The sequence below is a fragment of the Myodes glareolus genome, chromosome 7 (assembly GCF_982192425.1).
Source record: "Myodes glareolus chromosome 7, mMyoGla1.1, whole genome shotgun sequence".
NCBI classification, from domain to species: domain Eukaryota; kingdom Metazoa; phylum Chordata; class Mammalia; order Rodentia; family Cricetidae; genus Myodes; species Myodes glareolus.
In genome coordinates this window covers 58,554,665-58,571,658 of record NC_142032.1, presented here as the reverse complement: position 1 = coordinate 58,571,658, position 16,994 = coordinate 58,554,665, and the positions used below count along the sequence as shown (strand labels likewise).

At 42.7% G+C, this 16,994-nt stretch overlaps 1 protein-coding gene across 24 annotated transcripts in view; it reads right to left on the bottom strand.

Moving 5' to 3' along the window:
• Ppp6r3 (protein phosphatase 6 regulatory subunit 3) overlaps nt 1-16,994 on the bottom strand; it is a 131,543-nt gene that overhangs the window by 9,933 nt on the left and 104,616 nt on the right. For 12 of the 24 annotated variants that reach the window (XM_085693449.2, XM_085693451.2, XM_085693459.2 and 9 more), the window contains 7 exons: nt 16,294-16,391; nt 12,219-12,273; nt 11,292-11,422; nt 7,223-7,344; nt 4,066-4,219; nt 3,273-3,379; nt 1,611-1,761 (listed from right to left, as the gene is read on the bottom strand). In XM_085693449.2, coding sequence (XP_085549575.1) covers nt 1,611-1,761; nt 3,273-3,379; nt 4,066-4,219; nt 7,223-7,344; nt 11,292-11,422; nt 12,219-12,273; nt 16,294-16,391 — 818 coding nt within the window. The remainder of the gene's footprint in view (nt 1-1,610; nt 1,762-3,272; nt 3,380-4,065; nt 4,220-7,222; nt 7,345-11,291; nt 11,423-12,218; nt 12,274-16,293; nt 16,392-16,994) is intronic. The other 12 variants (XM_085693452.2, XM_085693453.2, XM_085693462.2 and 9 more) reach the window with 2 other exon arrangements.

Below are 16,994 nucleotides of genomic sequence, written 5' to 3'. Positions count from 1 at the left end.
AAATTAATTCCAATTTTTCTCTACAGATTTAGTCAGAATGTTCTATGTACAAAGTCATCTATAAACAATGACCATTTCATCTACCTCATGTCTTTACACCTTTTATCTTTATACTGCATTCACAAAGACATCAACATAGTGTTGAGGAAAAGCAGACATTAAGTCATGCTGGCTCTGGGCTGAATATTCTGCTATCAGTAGCAACTACATATCACCTCAATGTGACCTCATGCTTATGTTATACAGCCTTGTAATTTAAATACACTGTGGAGAAGCTAGAGAGATAGCTCAGAGGTTAAGAGCAATGGCTGCTCTTCCAGAGGACTTATGTTTGATTCCCACTACTCACATGGTGGCTTACAACCACCTACAGCTTCAGTCTCAGGGAACCTGACACCCCCTTCTGGCCCCTGTGGGCACTGAATACATGTGGTGAAGACATATATGCAAGCAAAATAACCATACACATAAAATAAAATGGGAAAAACATATAGGCTGGATTTTGTTTGCTATTTTATTTATTATTATTATGTGTGTATGTGAGGTAGGTATATCTGTGTGTCTCAGAGGACAACTTTCAGGGATCTGTTCTCTCCTTCTACTATGAGCCCCAGGGACTAAAACAAGTCACTAGGCTTGCATAACAAATGCTTCACCTGCTGAGCCATTTTGTATGTGTGTTGTGTACAAGTGTGCACCTGTATGCGTATGTGAACATATGTGAGCATGCACGCATATCGAAGCCGTAGCTCAACCCTGAGGTCATGCCTCAGAAACCATTCACTTTTTTTTTTCATTAAGCCCCTCACATTGGGACTTGGGGTCCAACAAGTAGTCTAGGTGGGCAGGACAGTGAGTCCTAGGGTTCCTTTTGTTTTTGCTTCCCCAAGTGTGTGTCACTATACCCAACTTTTTATTTGCATACTCAGGGTTAAACTCAGGTCCTTATTCTTGCAAGGCAAGCCTTTACCAACTGAACTGCCTCTCCATCCCCTATTTGCAAGTTTTTAATGGAAGAGTGTTGATTGCATATGCCATACATGGCATTATCTTACAATCTATTTCTCTCATTTGTGGTTTTGTTTTCTGGTGTCCTCCTTAGGCAGTGAGAAAGACTTTAAGCACTGCCTTAGTCGCAGGCCAAATCTTGATGGAAGTGTTTCTGTTACTCTCTACAATTTCCAGATTTAAATTTCTATTATGATTGCTTTTCTGTTCCATGAATTGTAAAAGTGAATCTGCTATTTTCTAATCAAGTCTGGTGTTGTTAGCACTAACCTCTTGCTGCAGAATTACAATGAAAGCATTACATCTAGAGAATACAATCTATCTGCATTCTACTGAGCCTTGGATAAACATGGGCCTCTGCCCATGTCAATTTGGCAAAGCTGAAGACTATCAATCTACTAGACTCTGAAGACACACACATGAGGAAAAATGTACTTTAGGGGCCTAAACTTCTCCACCTCTTGTTTAACACTGATGGAGATGTTAGAAAGATAGAAAGCTAGCTTTTAAATACTCATTTGAATCTAAAAATGTTCATGTCTGGTTTCTTCCCCCCTTCCTCCCAACAAGCTGTCACCATAGGAGCCCCAGGCTCTGGTTACCTTTTGAAGACGGCAGTCTCTGTCTTGGCGTCTACAGTGAGGCTGAGTGTTTCCTTCATGCCGCCATTCATCACGGTCTCAGTTACCTTGTCTGTACTCTCAGCATCCTCTTCCCCGTCTGAGCTGGCTTCCATGGCCACACTGCCTGGTGCTGAAAGTGCACACAGTGGAAGGTCACATCCATCAAACTGTGGAGCTGATGCCCTTTTCTATGAAGACTCCTGTGCCTCAGTCCCACCTACTGCTTCAAGATTCTGTAAGTGGCATTTTCACCTTTCATTCTTGATGGGCACCAATGCTTAGAAAGGCCCATTGAGGTGGCTCACAGGTTTCCTCAATGGAGGGCTGGCAAGTTCCAAAGAGTCTTCCAAGCTCTATGTCCACATGGTCCTAGTTTCCTCCCAGCAGATCCCTAGGTCTCCTAGGTCTCCTCTACAACACAATGCAACGTGCCTAGGGACCTTTCCTTTGTTCTACAATAGTTAGCCACACAGTATGTTGGTCATGAGCTTGGACTTGTCAGATTTCTGGATCTGAACTCAATGCCCCCCCCCCCAATTTGTGCAACCCCAGACAGGAGACTATTCTGTGCCTCTAGCTTCTTACCCATCAAACCAGCTACCATGATATTTTAAATGTTAAGTTACCACAGTTTAGAAAGAGTGTCTCAATTGAGTAACTCTCTATCAGGTGAATCTGTGGGAATGTCTGTGGGGGTTCTATGGATGTTAACTGATATAGGAGGACACAGCCAACTGTGGGCCAAGTTTTCAACTGTATACAAATGAAGAAAGTTGGTTGGTATTTATGCTCTCTGCTCCTGCCGATGGATGCAATATGGCCAGTTGCTTGAGTTCCCAAATGATGGACTATAACCTGAAATTGTAAGTCAAATGGGGCTTTTCCTTTTCTAGGTTTTTTTTTTTGGTCAGATGTTTTATCACAGCAACAGAAATAAAACTTGAATACCAGATCAATGAAGCTCTGACAGAATTTTTGTGGGCTCAATTATCAGGAGTGATAATGCTCCCACCAGCGAGCGACCTCTTCCGGCTCTGGGGCCTCTGCTAACTGCCTCTTTCTTTTCCCTGAAACTTATTGCTTTGCTCCTTCCTGAGACTCTTGCCTCCATATACACTCACTCCCTGCCGCATGCTCTGCTGATACCACACTCACAAAAGGCTCTTCACCAGTTTGCAAATAGTTCAGGGTCAACGCAAGGAATACAGGTGAACATTCTGAGCAATGGAGACAGCTCCCTAGGATTCAGACATCTATGACCACTTCATCTGCTCATATGGGAAGGAAAAATCAGTCCTAGAGACTAGACCAAGTTCTCACCCCTACATGTCTCAGCAAAACCCTGGGGGTCTTCAGGAACAGGATAGAGGCATGGTATCTAGCCTGGTCTTCTCCACTCTGGGGATTATGTTTCCTCTGGCTTTAGATACCTATCTTTAACACTGACAAGACTGACAGCTGGAATCCAACTTCTTTTAGATTCCCTGTTTTGTAATTCTGTCACAATACAGTTTCTCTTCCTATGGTGATCTACGGATATCGAAGCCACACTATCTTATTTTCCTGCCTCCTTTCAGTCTGAGCCCAAGCCTAGTTTGGTTTCTTCTACCTGCTGTGAGCATGTTTGCACACCGCACTCACCCTCTGGCTGAGTGGCCAAGGCAGCTGCACCAGGTGTCAAGGGATCCATAGGTTCAGTGCTGGTTTCCATTTCCACAGGAGAATTACTCCTTAAAGACTCCTTTGTGCTTTCAGAAAAGAGAAAATTCAGATGTCAGCAGTGGGAACAGACCTCAGTTACACAAAATGTAACTTGAAATCCACACTTAATGTTTATTGACAAAGCTATTCAGGAAAATTATGAAATGAGGTGTCTGTCACTGTGTAAAACAAACACCAGGATGGCAGTGACACACATCTGCACTAATTTATAGCACTAGACTAGTGGTGAGTGAGAAACAAGCTCACACACACAGGGGGTTCTGCCTTATGGCTGTGTCATTCCACAGGTGTTGGTCAGGGACTGGCTCTTATTCCCCTCATGTGGAACCTATGGTGCATGTGGAGCTCCACACAGCTGAGGAAGTGCCAGCGTCCATTCTGCCCTGCTAAACACCCTGGGTATCTGATGAAAAACCTCCCTATTGGGCAGTGGTGGCGCACACCTTTAATCCCAGCACTCAGGAGGCAGAGGCAGGCAGATCTCTGCGAGTTTGAGGCCAGCCTGGTGGGCAACACAAAGAAACACTGTTTTGGAACAACAATAACAACAAAAACCAAAAACCCTTCCCTTTCTGTTTTGCTGTGGTACACAATCACATGCTGCATGCTGACTCTTAATCCTGTTTGAGGCACCACAGAATATTTGTACACAGTAAATGCACACCATTTGCTTCACTCTGGAAAGGCTCTAAGACAGCACACACTTGCTCACCTCAGAGAGGATGTGAACTCTGAAAAAGAAGCCCAGCCTGTCTCTTTAGTTGGCATTGGCTCCTCTGTGCTCCAGACATCAGATCCCACTGAGTCTAAGGGGGTACCATGGGTGGTTTCCATGGGGACGTCAAAGTTGGCTGACCAGGTGGGTGCTGAAACGAAGGGAGGATTAGCATTTGGAGAAGTCAATCCTTGAGTTTGACAAGAGACCCTCTTTCTAAGGCTGAGTGTGGAAGGGTGTTCCTGTCATTTAAAGCATTTGGGAAACTGAGCTAGGAGAACTGTTCGAGACCAGGCAGGCCTTGGGGGAATCCTTAAAATGAAAATTATTTTTCAAAACCAGGTTAGCAGATGAGAAGAAAGTAGTTGTTATGGGAGAAAAATTAACATGGCGCCAGGATGGGGCTAGCACACTCAGTAGAGTGCAAGGCGACCCTTGAAGCTTTTCATCGAGCAATTTGATTCCTAGGGATATTTTCCAATAGAAATATTATACAAAGCTACAAAGTACATACAAAAATTCTACCTAACAATTATTTTTTTCTGTTCACCACAGACAAAGTTCTGTTACTAATTCATAGGGTCGAGAGCTCTACTTCACAGTTCAGACTACAGGGGAAGGAATTCTGAATTCTTGGGATATGTGACAGTCCTTCCCAGGGTAACTCCCCAGACCTAACAGCAGAAACTTCTCAAAACTCTGCAAACAATCCAGGAGAACAGTAGGGAGAGAGGTAGATGCTTGTGCATCTACAAATACACGTGGCACACACATTAAGACTATGGTGTCTCATCTCTACTTATAAAAAAAAGAAGCCTTTCCCAAACAGCAAGAAAATAGAAGGCTTCTGCCCTCCTGTGTTCAAGTAAACACAAATGTCATCCAGACATTCCCCTCAACATACAGCAGAGGCATGTTCTTTAAGTCATACCATCTCACTTCCTTCTGAGACCATCTGTTCATCATTCTCCACCCTCCTCAACACCAACTCCTTTAACGCTTTTTGTCTTCTCAGTTTCCCTTTGGCTTTTTGAGACAGGTTCTGTAGCTCAAGCTGGCCTCAAACTTGCTGAGTAGATGAGAATGACCCTGAACTCCTGATTCTCTTGCACCTCCCAAGTGCTGGAGATTACAGGCATGTATCACCATTCCCAGTGATTCTGGAAATTTCTTTAGGTTTAAAAGAAAAAACCCTCTATCAGTTACAACTGGGAATGAATTTAAAGGCACTGCTAAGTGGATGGCGCACACCAGTCCTAAATGATAGGGCTGTAATGGCTCCGAATGCATGAGACATCTAGACTACCTAGATCCAAACATCTCAAAGAATACAACATTAAGACTAAGGGCAATGGACTGCTTGGTGGGGACAGATGAAAAAGCTCCAGTGACCTGCTGCACAACCGTGTGAATGTGCAAAGTCCCAGGGGCAGAGTCTAAGAGAAAGCAGTCCTGCAGATGCCAGAGCTCCCCTTCCTTCTGCTGTCTCCCTACGACATCTTGGTTATCTAGTCCAGTTCTCTCATTGCTGCTTTGAGTCCTGCCTGTCAGGAGCTCAGCAGTTCCCCACAAAGTTCAGAAGGCAATTCTTGGGGGCAGGAGAATGGTTCAGTACAAATTCTCTTGCAGAGGACCTAAAGCTCAGTTCCTAACATCTCCATAGGGTGGTTCATAACTACCTCTAATTCCAGCCTGTAATCTCTAGGAGATTCCCACAGCTCTGAACTTCTGACTCATGTGCACAGACCCATAAATAATACATGCACAGACATAACTAAAAACAAATACATTTCTAAAAGTCAACTCTTGGAATCACTACCCCATCCTGTTCCTGAGCCACACTAAACAGTTTGTGGCACTCTGCTTTCTTGCTGGCTGTCTTCCCTTTCAAATGACCTTGTCAGTGGCCCTAAAGCAGCAGACCCTCAGGAAGCTCCGCCTGTTGCACCTCTCTTGGCACCCTGCTCAGGAGCGCTAACTACTTCCAGGAGGCACCGAGCAGAGGGCAAATACTGTGGCAATTTATCATTACTGGCCTGATACCTGGCACACAAAGCCATGTGGATTTGAACTCAAGGGCAGGGAAGCCTAGGCCCTGTGTCTGAGGACACAGACCTTCCTAACTGGAGAATGAGGAGGCTGCTTTCAGATCAGACTTTTATGGGAATTTGTGGATGAAGCTAAAGGTATGTTTGGTAGTGAGGCTTCACAAAGAACCAAGGACATAAATGCTGCTTTGGGTGACAGGGAACTGGTCAGGCTTTGGGAAAGTCTTTAATCACATCATATAATACCCACCCCATCCATTTTAAAAAGTTAGTGCCATTTTTAAAAGGCAGCACTATCAAGTCTTCTAGTTAGTAAGCAGGAGGGCACAAATGTGGACCAGCTGAACAAGCCTAAGGTTTGGAATTTCACAAATAAACTGTGAAGAAATGTTAAAAATTGTCTGAGCTTAATTTGGCTCTAGTGGTGCATTTCATTGATGACTCCATAAGACATAATTATTTCTTCATTTCTGTAGTCTGTCTCTGTTCTTTTTAAATACACACAATACATACTTCTAATTATGTGTGTGCAGGGTGTCTTTGTGTATAGCTGCCCAAGGCAGGCAGATCCCATGGAGTTTGAGGCAGTTGTGAATGACTTGAAGACAGCACTGCGAACTGAACTCAGGTCCTTGGCAATGACAGCATATGCTCACAATCACTGAGCCACCTCTCTAGCCCAGTCTGTGGTTTTTCCACCGCTCCTATAGTATCAAGCCCTGGAACTGGAGGGAGGTGTGGGTGTGTGGGCATGCTCTCTAACTAGACTTGTGAAGACGATGTTCAATCATCCTCAAGTATAGATAACTTGTCCCGCCCAAGTCTATAATTACACAGTGGTGGTAACAATGCTTTTTACCTCAACTGGCCATCTCAAATGCCACAGGCCATTCTTTTGCCAATTTTCAAAGACAGGCAATTTCTCTCGACACATCCCCCGGTTTTTTGTTTGTTCGTTTTGGTTTTTGAGATAGGGATTCTCTATAGTTTTGGCTGTCCTGGAATTAACTCACTCTGTAGAGCAGTATGGCCTCAAACTCACAGAGATAAAACCAGGCAATTAATTGCAAGCACTAGAACTAACTCAAAAGGTCAGGGTGACTCACGCTCGTTCAGGTCCACCTCCATCTTGTCCTCTGTGTTTGCATTGCTGGACTCAAACAGGTCTTGTTTAGCCCCGTCTTCCTCTTCCGAGTCTGTACTTTCTTCGCTGTCTGTACTGCCGGAGCTACAAAACAACACTGCAATATTTAAGCTATTTAATCAGCGACCAGCCATGTCCAAGAAAACATTAAAAGGACATCTTCAGTGTGAAAACACACTGTACTTCAGTTGATCTCTGCCTGCCATTTCACAAAGGGAAGGCTCTGTAAGTGGCAAGGGTATTAATTATCTTTCCAGACCTTTTGTTCTGTTTGTTTGTTTGTTTTTTGAGACAGGGTTCCTCTTTGAGGCCTGGTTGGTCTCAAACTTAAGAGGTCCACCTGTCTCTGCGTCCTGAGTGCTGGGATCTTTTCTTCTCATCTTCTATACACTATCTTAGGAGGTTGTAAATTTTTTTTTAATTGGGAAAAAAGATGTCTAAGTTCCTGATGTGACTTCTGACGGACAGCATATTCCCCACCAGCTGCGGCAGTGCATGCCTTCTTTCCCAGCATATGTGAAGTTGAGGCAAGAAGTTGCTTTTGGTCATGGTATTTTATCACAGCAACAGAAACCCAACTAAACAGAAATTGTACCAGAGAATGGAGTATTGCTGTGACATACCTCATCATATTTTGAAGAGAATTACAGAAGGATTTTAGAATATTGAGCTGGAAAAGTTGTTGAGTGCTAGGGTTTAGTAGGCTATTCTGTGTGAGTCTAAGAGAACGTTGAAAGCAATGCAGATGGATTGGGTTTAATGGGCTATTCTGTGTGACTCTGAAAGAACGTTGAGAGCAATGTAGAATGATGGAGGCCTGGCTTGTGAAGTCTGAGAAGTAAGCAAAGACTGTATCTGGGGCATTCGATATTTTCAGTGGTTTTGGTCACCTGGGGCTCAAGAACTGGATCTGAATAACAAAAGACCAGAACCACTAAAGCGAAACCTTTGCTTTGATGGGACAATCAATATGAATCCAATATAACGGAATCAAAATCTTCTGGGAAGTTCATCTGTCATCTGTATGGATTTAAGAACCAACTTGTAAACAATTATGAAAAACCAACTCTCAGGATTCTGTGGGATGATGTGTGGATCTCATGGATCCATGTGGGGAACTAGAGCTGACTAATGGTTATCTCCAGCTCATCAACACTCACAGGTTTTAGAGTCCAATGTGCCAGCCTTTAGAACTGTGTATCTTACTTTTTACAGTATTATGAATAGCATCATTTAGTAATTGCAGTTCCAGTAGGGAAGATGTAATTATTACTGATCATGAGCCGAGAGACTGCTAAATGAATTTGAATTATCCTATCATAGTCCTTTCCTATACCCAAGCAAACTTTCTACATTAACGATGTGGTCCTAAAGTGTTCAATTTCTTTCTCTATGAGCTGTTATCGTTTCTCTTTTTCTAACTGAAATATCCAGCAGGTCAGTGTATACGGAACAGAAGCTGCTCACCAAACATGCCTATGAGCTCCTAATCTACATAGGAGGTCATTCAGTCTTTACTGCTAGAGTTTTCATCAATACTTTCAGTAAAGGTGAAAAATTCCTTTTTACTACAATATGTGGAGGTTGTTTACATTTAAGAATGGACACTTGAAGAGGTTCAAGCAATTCTGCAACCTTAGAATAAAACCTTGGTCCCTTTTATGTGTTACTGTATTTGATCTGCCTTAAAAACAGTTTTTCGGGGGGCTAGAGAGATGGCTCAGAGGTTAAGAGCATTGCCTGCTCTTCCAAAGGTCCTGAGTTCAATTCCCAGCAACCACATGGTGGCTCACAACCATCTGTAATGGGATCTGGTGCCCTCTTCTGGCCTGCAGGCATACATACAGACAGAATATTGTATACATAATAAATAAATAAATAAATAAATAAATAAATAAATTAAAAAAAAAAAAAAACCAAAACAAAACAGTTTTTCGGCCAGAGTCTCATTATGTAGCTCAGACTGGTCTCAAAATTTTGATCCCTCTGCCTCAGGTTTTGAGCACCAGATTACAGGCATGTGCCACCACAGTCGACATGCTTTATAAAGGGGTCTCTACATATCTGCTTATGATAGTTTTCTTCTCTGTGATGTGAGCATGTCAAAATTTTGTATCCAGAAATAGTGTGGTCTTAGAATTAGATAGATTTTTCAATATCCGAGGAATTGCCATTTCTTTCTGAAAAGCTTAGTGGCACATCAGTGAAGTCATTTGGACCCAGCCCTCTAAAACTTCTCATCCTGACTTCCCAAGCTTTGGTCTTATAGCTGAGTGCTAACAGGCCTGCCTGACGAGAAGTTTTAGAATAGAAACTTAATCCTAACAAATACAGCACTGTTCATACTATCTGCCCCTAACCTTTTCCTTAATTATGGTTCTTTGTATCATTCAAAGATCATTTAGGTTGTCACTGGTACACAAGCTGTTCATTATCTATTATTTTCAGTCTTTTGATGGTCTGTCCAACCTCTGCTGACATCGACTCATTCTTGCCATAGTTTATAACTTTTCTTGTGCACTGAGAAACTTATGACAATGATCTTCTCAAAGAGAAACTTCTAGTTTCCTCTTTTGCTTTTGTTGTAGTTCAGATTCTACTCCAATCTTTATACTAGATTACTTGGCTTTAATTTGCTCATTTTCTATTTTCTTAATGTATAAACCAAGGCCACAGATGTGAGGTACTTTTAATCTAATGTAGCCAATTATTTCCCACGTTCTGCTATACTGGCATTTTCCTTCAATTTGAAAAACCATGAAGTCTCCCCACCCACCTTCCAGTTTCACTACGTAGCTGAGGGCTGGCCTAGAGCTCTTTCAGAATTTTGCACTAGTTCCCAACTGTTAAGGTAACACTTGTGCCTCCATATTCAGTTCCTACAGACAATTTAACTCTTCTATCAGAAAATTATCAGAAGCTTTCAGAATTTTCTCAGACTAGATTTATAGTCTGGATGTGGTCTTTTGTTGTGTTCTTTTCCTTGGCAGAATATCTACTTTATAAATGTGCAAGTAGTACATGCTGGAAGATGGTGTGGTTCAAGCAATCTACTTAGCAGGCATGAATTTTGTCAATTTCACTAATTAACAAGAGGGGTGCTGAATGATCTGCCTGCAACTCAATTTGTTCACCACGCTTTGCAGTTCTATCCATTTTTGTCTATTTAATTTGAAACTGTGTCATTTGGTAAAAAGCAGTTTAAGACTGTTATGCCCTCTTAATGAACTGACCTCCGTGACTTTTTGGAGAGGGAGGGAGGCAGAGAGCAAGCACGTGTGTATATATGCGTTCATGTGTGTAGAGAACAGAGGTTGACGTAGGGATCTCAGCAGTTCATTTTATTTTTTGAAAAGAATTTTCTCACTGAACTCAGAGAGGTGGCTGATTGGCTAAACATTACTTGTTGGACAGAGATGGTTCAGTGGGTAAAAGTGCTTCGTGTCAAGCCTGATGAACTGAATCTGATGAAAAAACTGGTTCCTGAAAGATGCCTCAGACTTGTACCCATGTATGTGCTGTGGAACACATGTGTAAGCACACATGTGCACAACCTAAATACATAAATAAAAGTTCATCACTAGCTACCTGCAAAGGAGACCCAAGTTAAAAGGGGATGGGGCACAGAGTCACAGTGCATGCTTCCTACGTAAAGAGTTTTTTAGGATAGCTTTACCTGCCATGTTTTTGGAAAGACAGAGGCGGGCTGACCCATCCCCTTTTATTATTTTTTGTTTGTCTATTTACTGAATGTGTATGTGTATTTTGTTTGCATGTATTTCTAGGCCAAAAGAGGCCAGAGAGGGCAATGGATCCCTTGGAACTGGAGTTATAGGTGGCTATGAGCTATCATATGGGTCCTGGAACTCAAACTGATGTCTTCTGTGCTCTTAACCACCAGTGGGTCATCTTTTCCAGTGCTGTCCATTCTTAAGGGCATTTCTCCAGATGAAACAAAGCACTGGCCTTGGGTTCAGCTTACATTGGTGGTACCATGTGCAAATCTCTTGCTGTGAGATGCTACGGCTCACCTGGACCTCCTCTGGGATTCTGGAGTAAATGCAATGTGTTTCTCCTCCCAGATATCTTCCTCATCAGAGCCGCCATCGTCAAACTGCTGTATCCGTTCTTTACAACATGCTTCAAACAGGGCAATATTTCCCTACGGAAAAAAAAAAAGTAAGCAAAAGAGAAAATACAACTAAAATCAGAACTACTAAAATTAGAAATGTTTTCTCTCCCAAATTACCAGTGAAAATTGTTTTTTTTCATTTGCTTTTTGAAAAGGGGTACCCATCACATAAACCCAAATAAAGCATAAACATAAAATGCTAGCTTCTATGTAAATAACATAAAAATTCCCAAGAAAGACTGGACTTTAAACTACATGTAAAAGGTCTGGATACACTCTCCTCATGAGTTTTCTTGTATCTCACGGGCTAACCCATTTCATTCTGAGCTTCCTCTTTGCTCCAGAGATAAGTCTTCAATATGACCAACATGGAAAAGACCTGGATCCCGCCTGCTGCTACCAGCCCAGGAAGCCATGAGGAGCTGCTGTAACCTGAAGAGTTGTTTCACAGCAGATAAAAGTACTTTCTCATGGTATTCAACCTAAAATTAAGACAGCACCATTAAAATGCCACAAATGTCCTGTCTATACAGAAACCTGGCAGAGACTGACACTGATCCAATCTAAGTTCTTTTCTTACAACAGAGACAGGAAATCAAGGTCAAATGTCTATGGTGCAATCACAAGTGACCAGGGTCCCATTAGCTTAGTCACAGGTTGCAAACTACTGCTTGCAGGTTCAGGGAGACATCATGACCAGGTGACACTTTAACACACCAGGGATCTAGGATCCCAGAGTACAAAGGGGCCTTGGGCACAGGGCAAACAGTCAGTGCTCCACCTCTGCAGCAGTACATCACATATACCAGGAAAATTTTATACTTACACTTTCATTTGTATTGAGAGTGAAGTTGATGTCTGACACTCGATCAAAAGAAACACTGTAAAGAAAGTATAAGAATTGCTAATCACCCATAGGTGGCTATAAACAGTGCTCCAAAATTCTCAGAATTCTAAGTACTTAAATTATCATTGTAGTCTCCATCAGTAATACACCCACCTACCTTGCTGTGTTCAACTGTGCCCTCCCTGGTACTAATGAATGGATACAGAGGACAGCTGGGATGGGAGCCTGTTGAGATGAGGCTGTGAGCTCCCTGACAGCCTTTCTACAATGTATTTCTATATTCTGTGCCAATTATGGTTCCTGGGATCATACCAAGAAAACAAGCTTCCTAACAACCATGCCCTGGTGTGGGAGAATTATCTGTATTCTGTCAATCATATTTTAATAAAACGCTGATTGGCCAGGCAGGCAGTATAGGCGGGAAAGCCAGACAGGAAGTAGGGGTGGAGCAAAGAGACTGGGAGAATTCTGGGAAGCAGAGAGGTTCCTCTGCCACTCCTGCACAGATCACTGAAGAAGCAACATGTAAGCTGCCCCCGCTGGAAAAGGTACTGAGCCATTATGGCTAACATAGATGAGAATAATGGGTTAATATATGTTTTAAGAGTTAACAAGAAGCCTGACCTAATGAGCCAATCAGTTTATAACCTTATGGAGTCTTGTGTGTGATTTTCTTTGTTGCTTGCCGGCTGTTGGGGTACTAGGAGGGACAGAAACCCCAACAAGCCGGCCCCACGTGTTACATATGGCGCCAACGTGTGGACAACTGTATCCACATAAAGCCTGAGACAGCTTGGGAAGTAATTCCAGAACAAAATAACAGCATTATGCATGGTTTCTTGGTAGCAGCAATTTCTCGGGTCTGCTCTGCTTGCTAGAGGCAAGCAAATGCTCTCATCTAAGAGAGGCTTCCTGACTCAGCTTTAGCTGCAAAACCTTGCAGCTCTTTTAAGAGGTCCTGCCACGAAGCACTTAAACGGTGTTGATGAAAAGCTGAATGCATGCTTTTCGGTTTTCAGCCGTAGCTGGAAAAAAGCTGTGCTGTTTTAAAATGCCGTCTTTCTGGGCCGTCCTGCCAGGGCAAACTCTGACTCTTTCAGGCAGGCAGTCCGACTGAGAGTGGTCTGTGAGCAAAATGCTGCAGCTTGCTTGCTAGCAAGGACCTTGAAACGCCATAGAGTTGTGGCAACAAAAATGGCTACAGCCAGTACCTCCACAGAGGCTGGAAAGCTAAGGATCTAGCCGTCAAAGCCACGGCTTTCTGTATTGTTTTGTAAATTAAAGGCTCATGTGGTCAGAAAAAGAGAGATATACAGTAAAGAGAGATTCAAAGATGAAGAAAACCTCTAAATGGTTTATAGTGTGTTAAAAATAAATGCAGGATAAAAGTTAAAGTTCTTAAAGTAAAAAGAGAGGAGTTGGGTGTGGTGTTACACTCCTTTAATCCCAATGCCTGGGAGGAAGAGGTACCTTGACCTCTGAGACTTTAAGGGGCAGAGGTAGTTGACCTCTGTGACTTCAGGGTGTGGTAGCACACACCTTTAATCCCAATGCCTGGGAGGCAGAGACAGACAGATCTCTGAGTTCAAGGTGTGGTAGCAAACACCTTTAATCCCAGCACTGGGGAGGCAGAGACAGAGGATCTCTGAGTTCAAGGACAGTCTGGTCTACAGAGTTATTCCAGGACAAAGATATACAGAGAGCCTGTCTCAAAAAGTAAAAGTAAAAATAAAAGAAATAGAAGTAAAATAAAGCTGCATAAAGATGGAAAATACACAGAGAATCTTGATACTGTGTGTTATGCTCTCTTTTAATTGTTTGAATGCTGAGGAAGGAGCAACAGTCACCAAAAGACATTTGTTTATAAATGCTGCTGAACTAACCCAAGATAGACATTTTGAAAATACCTTGGCTTCAAAACTGAAGTCAAAAGGTATGTTACTTTGGAGAAGAGATTCTGCTTTTGTTTCCACAGAAAATGAGAGGCTATGGATTTATTCAGAGTTAAGAAAAATCATCTTTGACCAAGGGAGGCCACCTGAGAAATCGACAGGAACAGATGGCCCAGATGACAGAGTTCTACATCCAGAACTGATTCAAGACTGCTGCCTGAGATGATCAAGACTCCCAGGATACTTCAGTCAGGACTTGACTATAACTCTAAATTTTCTTTAGGTCCCCTTAAGACTATCAGCGCCCCCAACCAGCAGGAAGTAGCCTGAAATACTACGCCCACATTCCCAACAAATGGATTATGGGTATTTTTCCTTTGTTTAAAAAAAAAAAAGAGAGGGAAATGGTGTGGGAGAATTATCTGTATTCTGTCAATCATATTTTAATAAAACGCTGATTGGCCAGGCAGGCAGTATAGGCGGGAAAGCCAGACAGGAAGTAGGGGTGGAGCAAAGAGACTGGGAGAATTCTGGGAAGCAGAGAGGTTCCTCTGCCACTCCTGCACAGATCACTGAAGAAGCAACATGTAAGCTGCCCCCGCTGGAAAAGGTACTGAGCCATTATGGCTAACATAGATGAGAATAATGGGTTAATATATGTTTTAAGAGTTAACAAGAAGCCTGACCTAATGAGCCAATCAGTTTATAACCTTATGGAGTCTTGTGTGTGATTTTCTTTGTTGCTTGCCGGCTGTTGGGGTACTAGGAGGGACAGAAACCCCAACAAGCCGGCCCCACGTGTTACAATGCCCAAACACTAAAAAGCACAAAAACAGTCATACACGAAACACAGGGCAATCCTGTCGTTCTGCCTCCATGACAGCGAGGGGTAAATGCAGTCATGATGAGCTACATGACTGTCAGCAGTGGGACAATGCCACCAATCTTCAAAGCTCAGTTCTAGCCAGTCACAAGCCCAAGCACCGTATTCTGCAGGAGAACGCCAATTCTCACTAGTAACATTTAGAAGAGTTCAGATGGGAAAATCCAAGATGTCGAGCAGGGATGGGGTGAGGATGGTGTGTGCGCACGTGTGTATTCTGACTCTGCAATAGATTGCTAACATGGCAAATGTATAAATGCCTTATGCAGTGTTCTTGCTCATTCTGAACAGAAATCAGTCAATGTGGAGGGCAGCTGGATGCCTCAGTGCCTGCTGTTTGCAGTAGAGCCTCTGCTCCACAGTGCCAGAAGTGTGCTGTCAAAAGACTTTAGCTTCCCAGACTGCAAACTCAAAAAAAAAAAAAAAAAAAAAGGTATACTGGTTAAAGTCCAACAATTATTGCAAACTACTATTACGGTGTCACAGTGGACTCAGTGAGAGTCACTACCTGAGATCTAATCACAGTGGCTTAAATTTTTCCTTCACCCCTGTTCTCAATAACCCATGATCCTCATGTCGGGATGTGTTCTTCCCATGCTAGATGCTGGCTCTCAGTTCTGTCAAACTCCTGTATTTCTATCCACTGCTTTGCCAGTTTCTAATTCCCTCTCTGCCTTTGACCCTGAACACAAAACAATGGTTAGAGTGCTTTGCTCTTGGAAAACAACCCAAACATCCTTACAGGGACTTCCCCAGAGCAGAGAGCACACGGAAGCAGGGTTGATCTACTGCCCTGGTCATCTGCTGGAATGTAGTACGTAACAATAAACTATACAGTGAGTGATACCTCTGAGCAGATAGCAAACATGGGAAGAAATTACTGAATTACTTGCAGTAATGCCATTGCATATGCTAAAAAGAGCAGAATAGTGGCTGAGGTCTTTGTAAAAGGGTAAGTGAAGGGCAAGGGCAGACACCTATACCAGATGCTTAGAAAGCTGAGGCAGGAAGATGCTTGAGTTCACAGCTTCAACACCAGCAAGGGGCAAAACAGTAAGACTCATCTCAAAAACAAAGATCACTTGCCCCCAACCCTGCAGGGTCCCTTGGAGTGTGTGTCCCTTAGCTGTTGAACTAATTACCCAGGTACAAAGTTGGACGCTGCAAATAAACAGGGTGGACCTCCCAACTCAGGGATTTACAGAATCCAAGAAGTCGGGAGATTGGCAACACTTCACAAAAAACTTGTGTCACTAAGGAAACAGGAGAATATACTCACTTGCCAATGTCGTCTTGATCTGCAAACTTCTCATCGTTGAAGCCAAACTGGTCAATAAAATTGGACGTCATTTGTTGCATCTGATAATCAGAAAAGGCCTGGCAATCCCAGGACCAGTGACAGTGACATCATGATTCTAATGACATTCTATACATTATTTGCCCATTTGTGTTCCAGAAACCACTTTAATTCACACAGCCATGTGGCTTTAAAAGTTGGTGTGTTTTTCTTTAAAAAAAAGAAAAATCAAATAATTTCAGACATATTTTACCCCAAAAGGGGGCATTTTGAAATGTGATACACAAATTGCTCCATTACACATTATGAAGAAATACTTAAGTGATCTCACTAAAAAGTGACTATTATAAATAGTCTCTGGACAGATAACAGATAACTGGGTAGTGTGAAGAGGTGAGAGACATGTAAGTCTGAAATTATCAGAATCACCATCATCTCCAGACACAACCAACAGCACCCTAAACTATAACACACCACCCCCAACTTCCCACCCTCCCCTGGTCCCCACCATATCCCCACTCCCATCCACCATAGCAAAACCAGCATCAAAGGAAGAAAGACTGATGGACATAATTATGACAAATGAAATGCTGGTCTAAGTCTTGGAGGCTGGGGACAGTCTGAGATAAGGAACACTTACTTCTATACAACCTACCTGAGAAACGGGGCAGGAAGTTTTAACC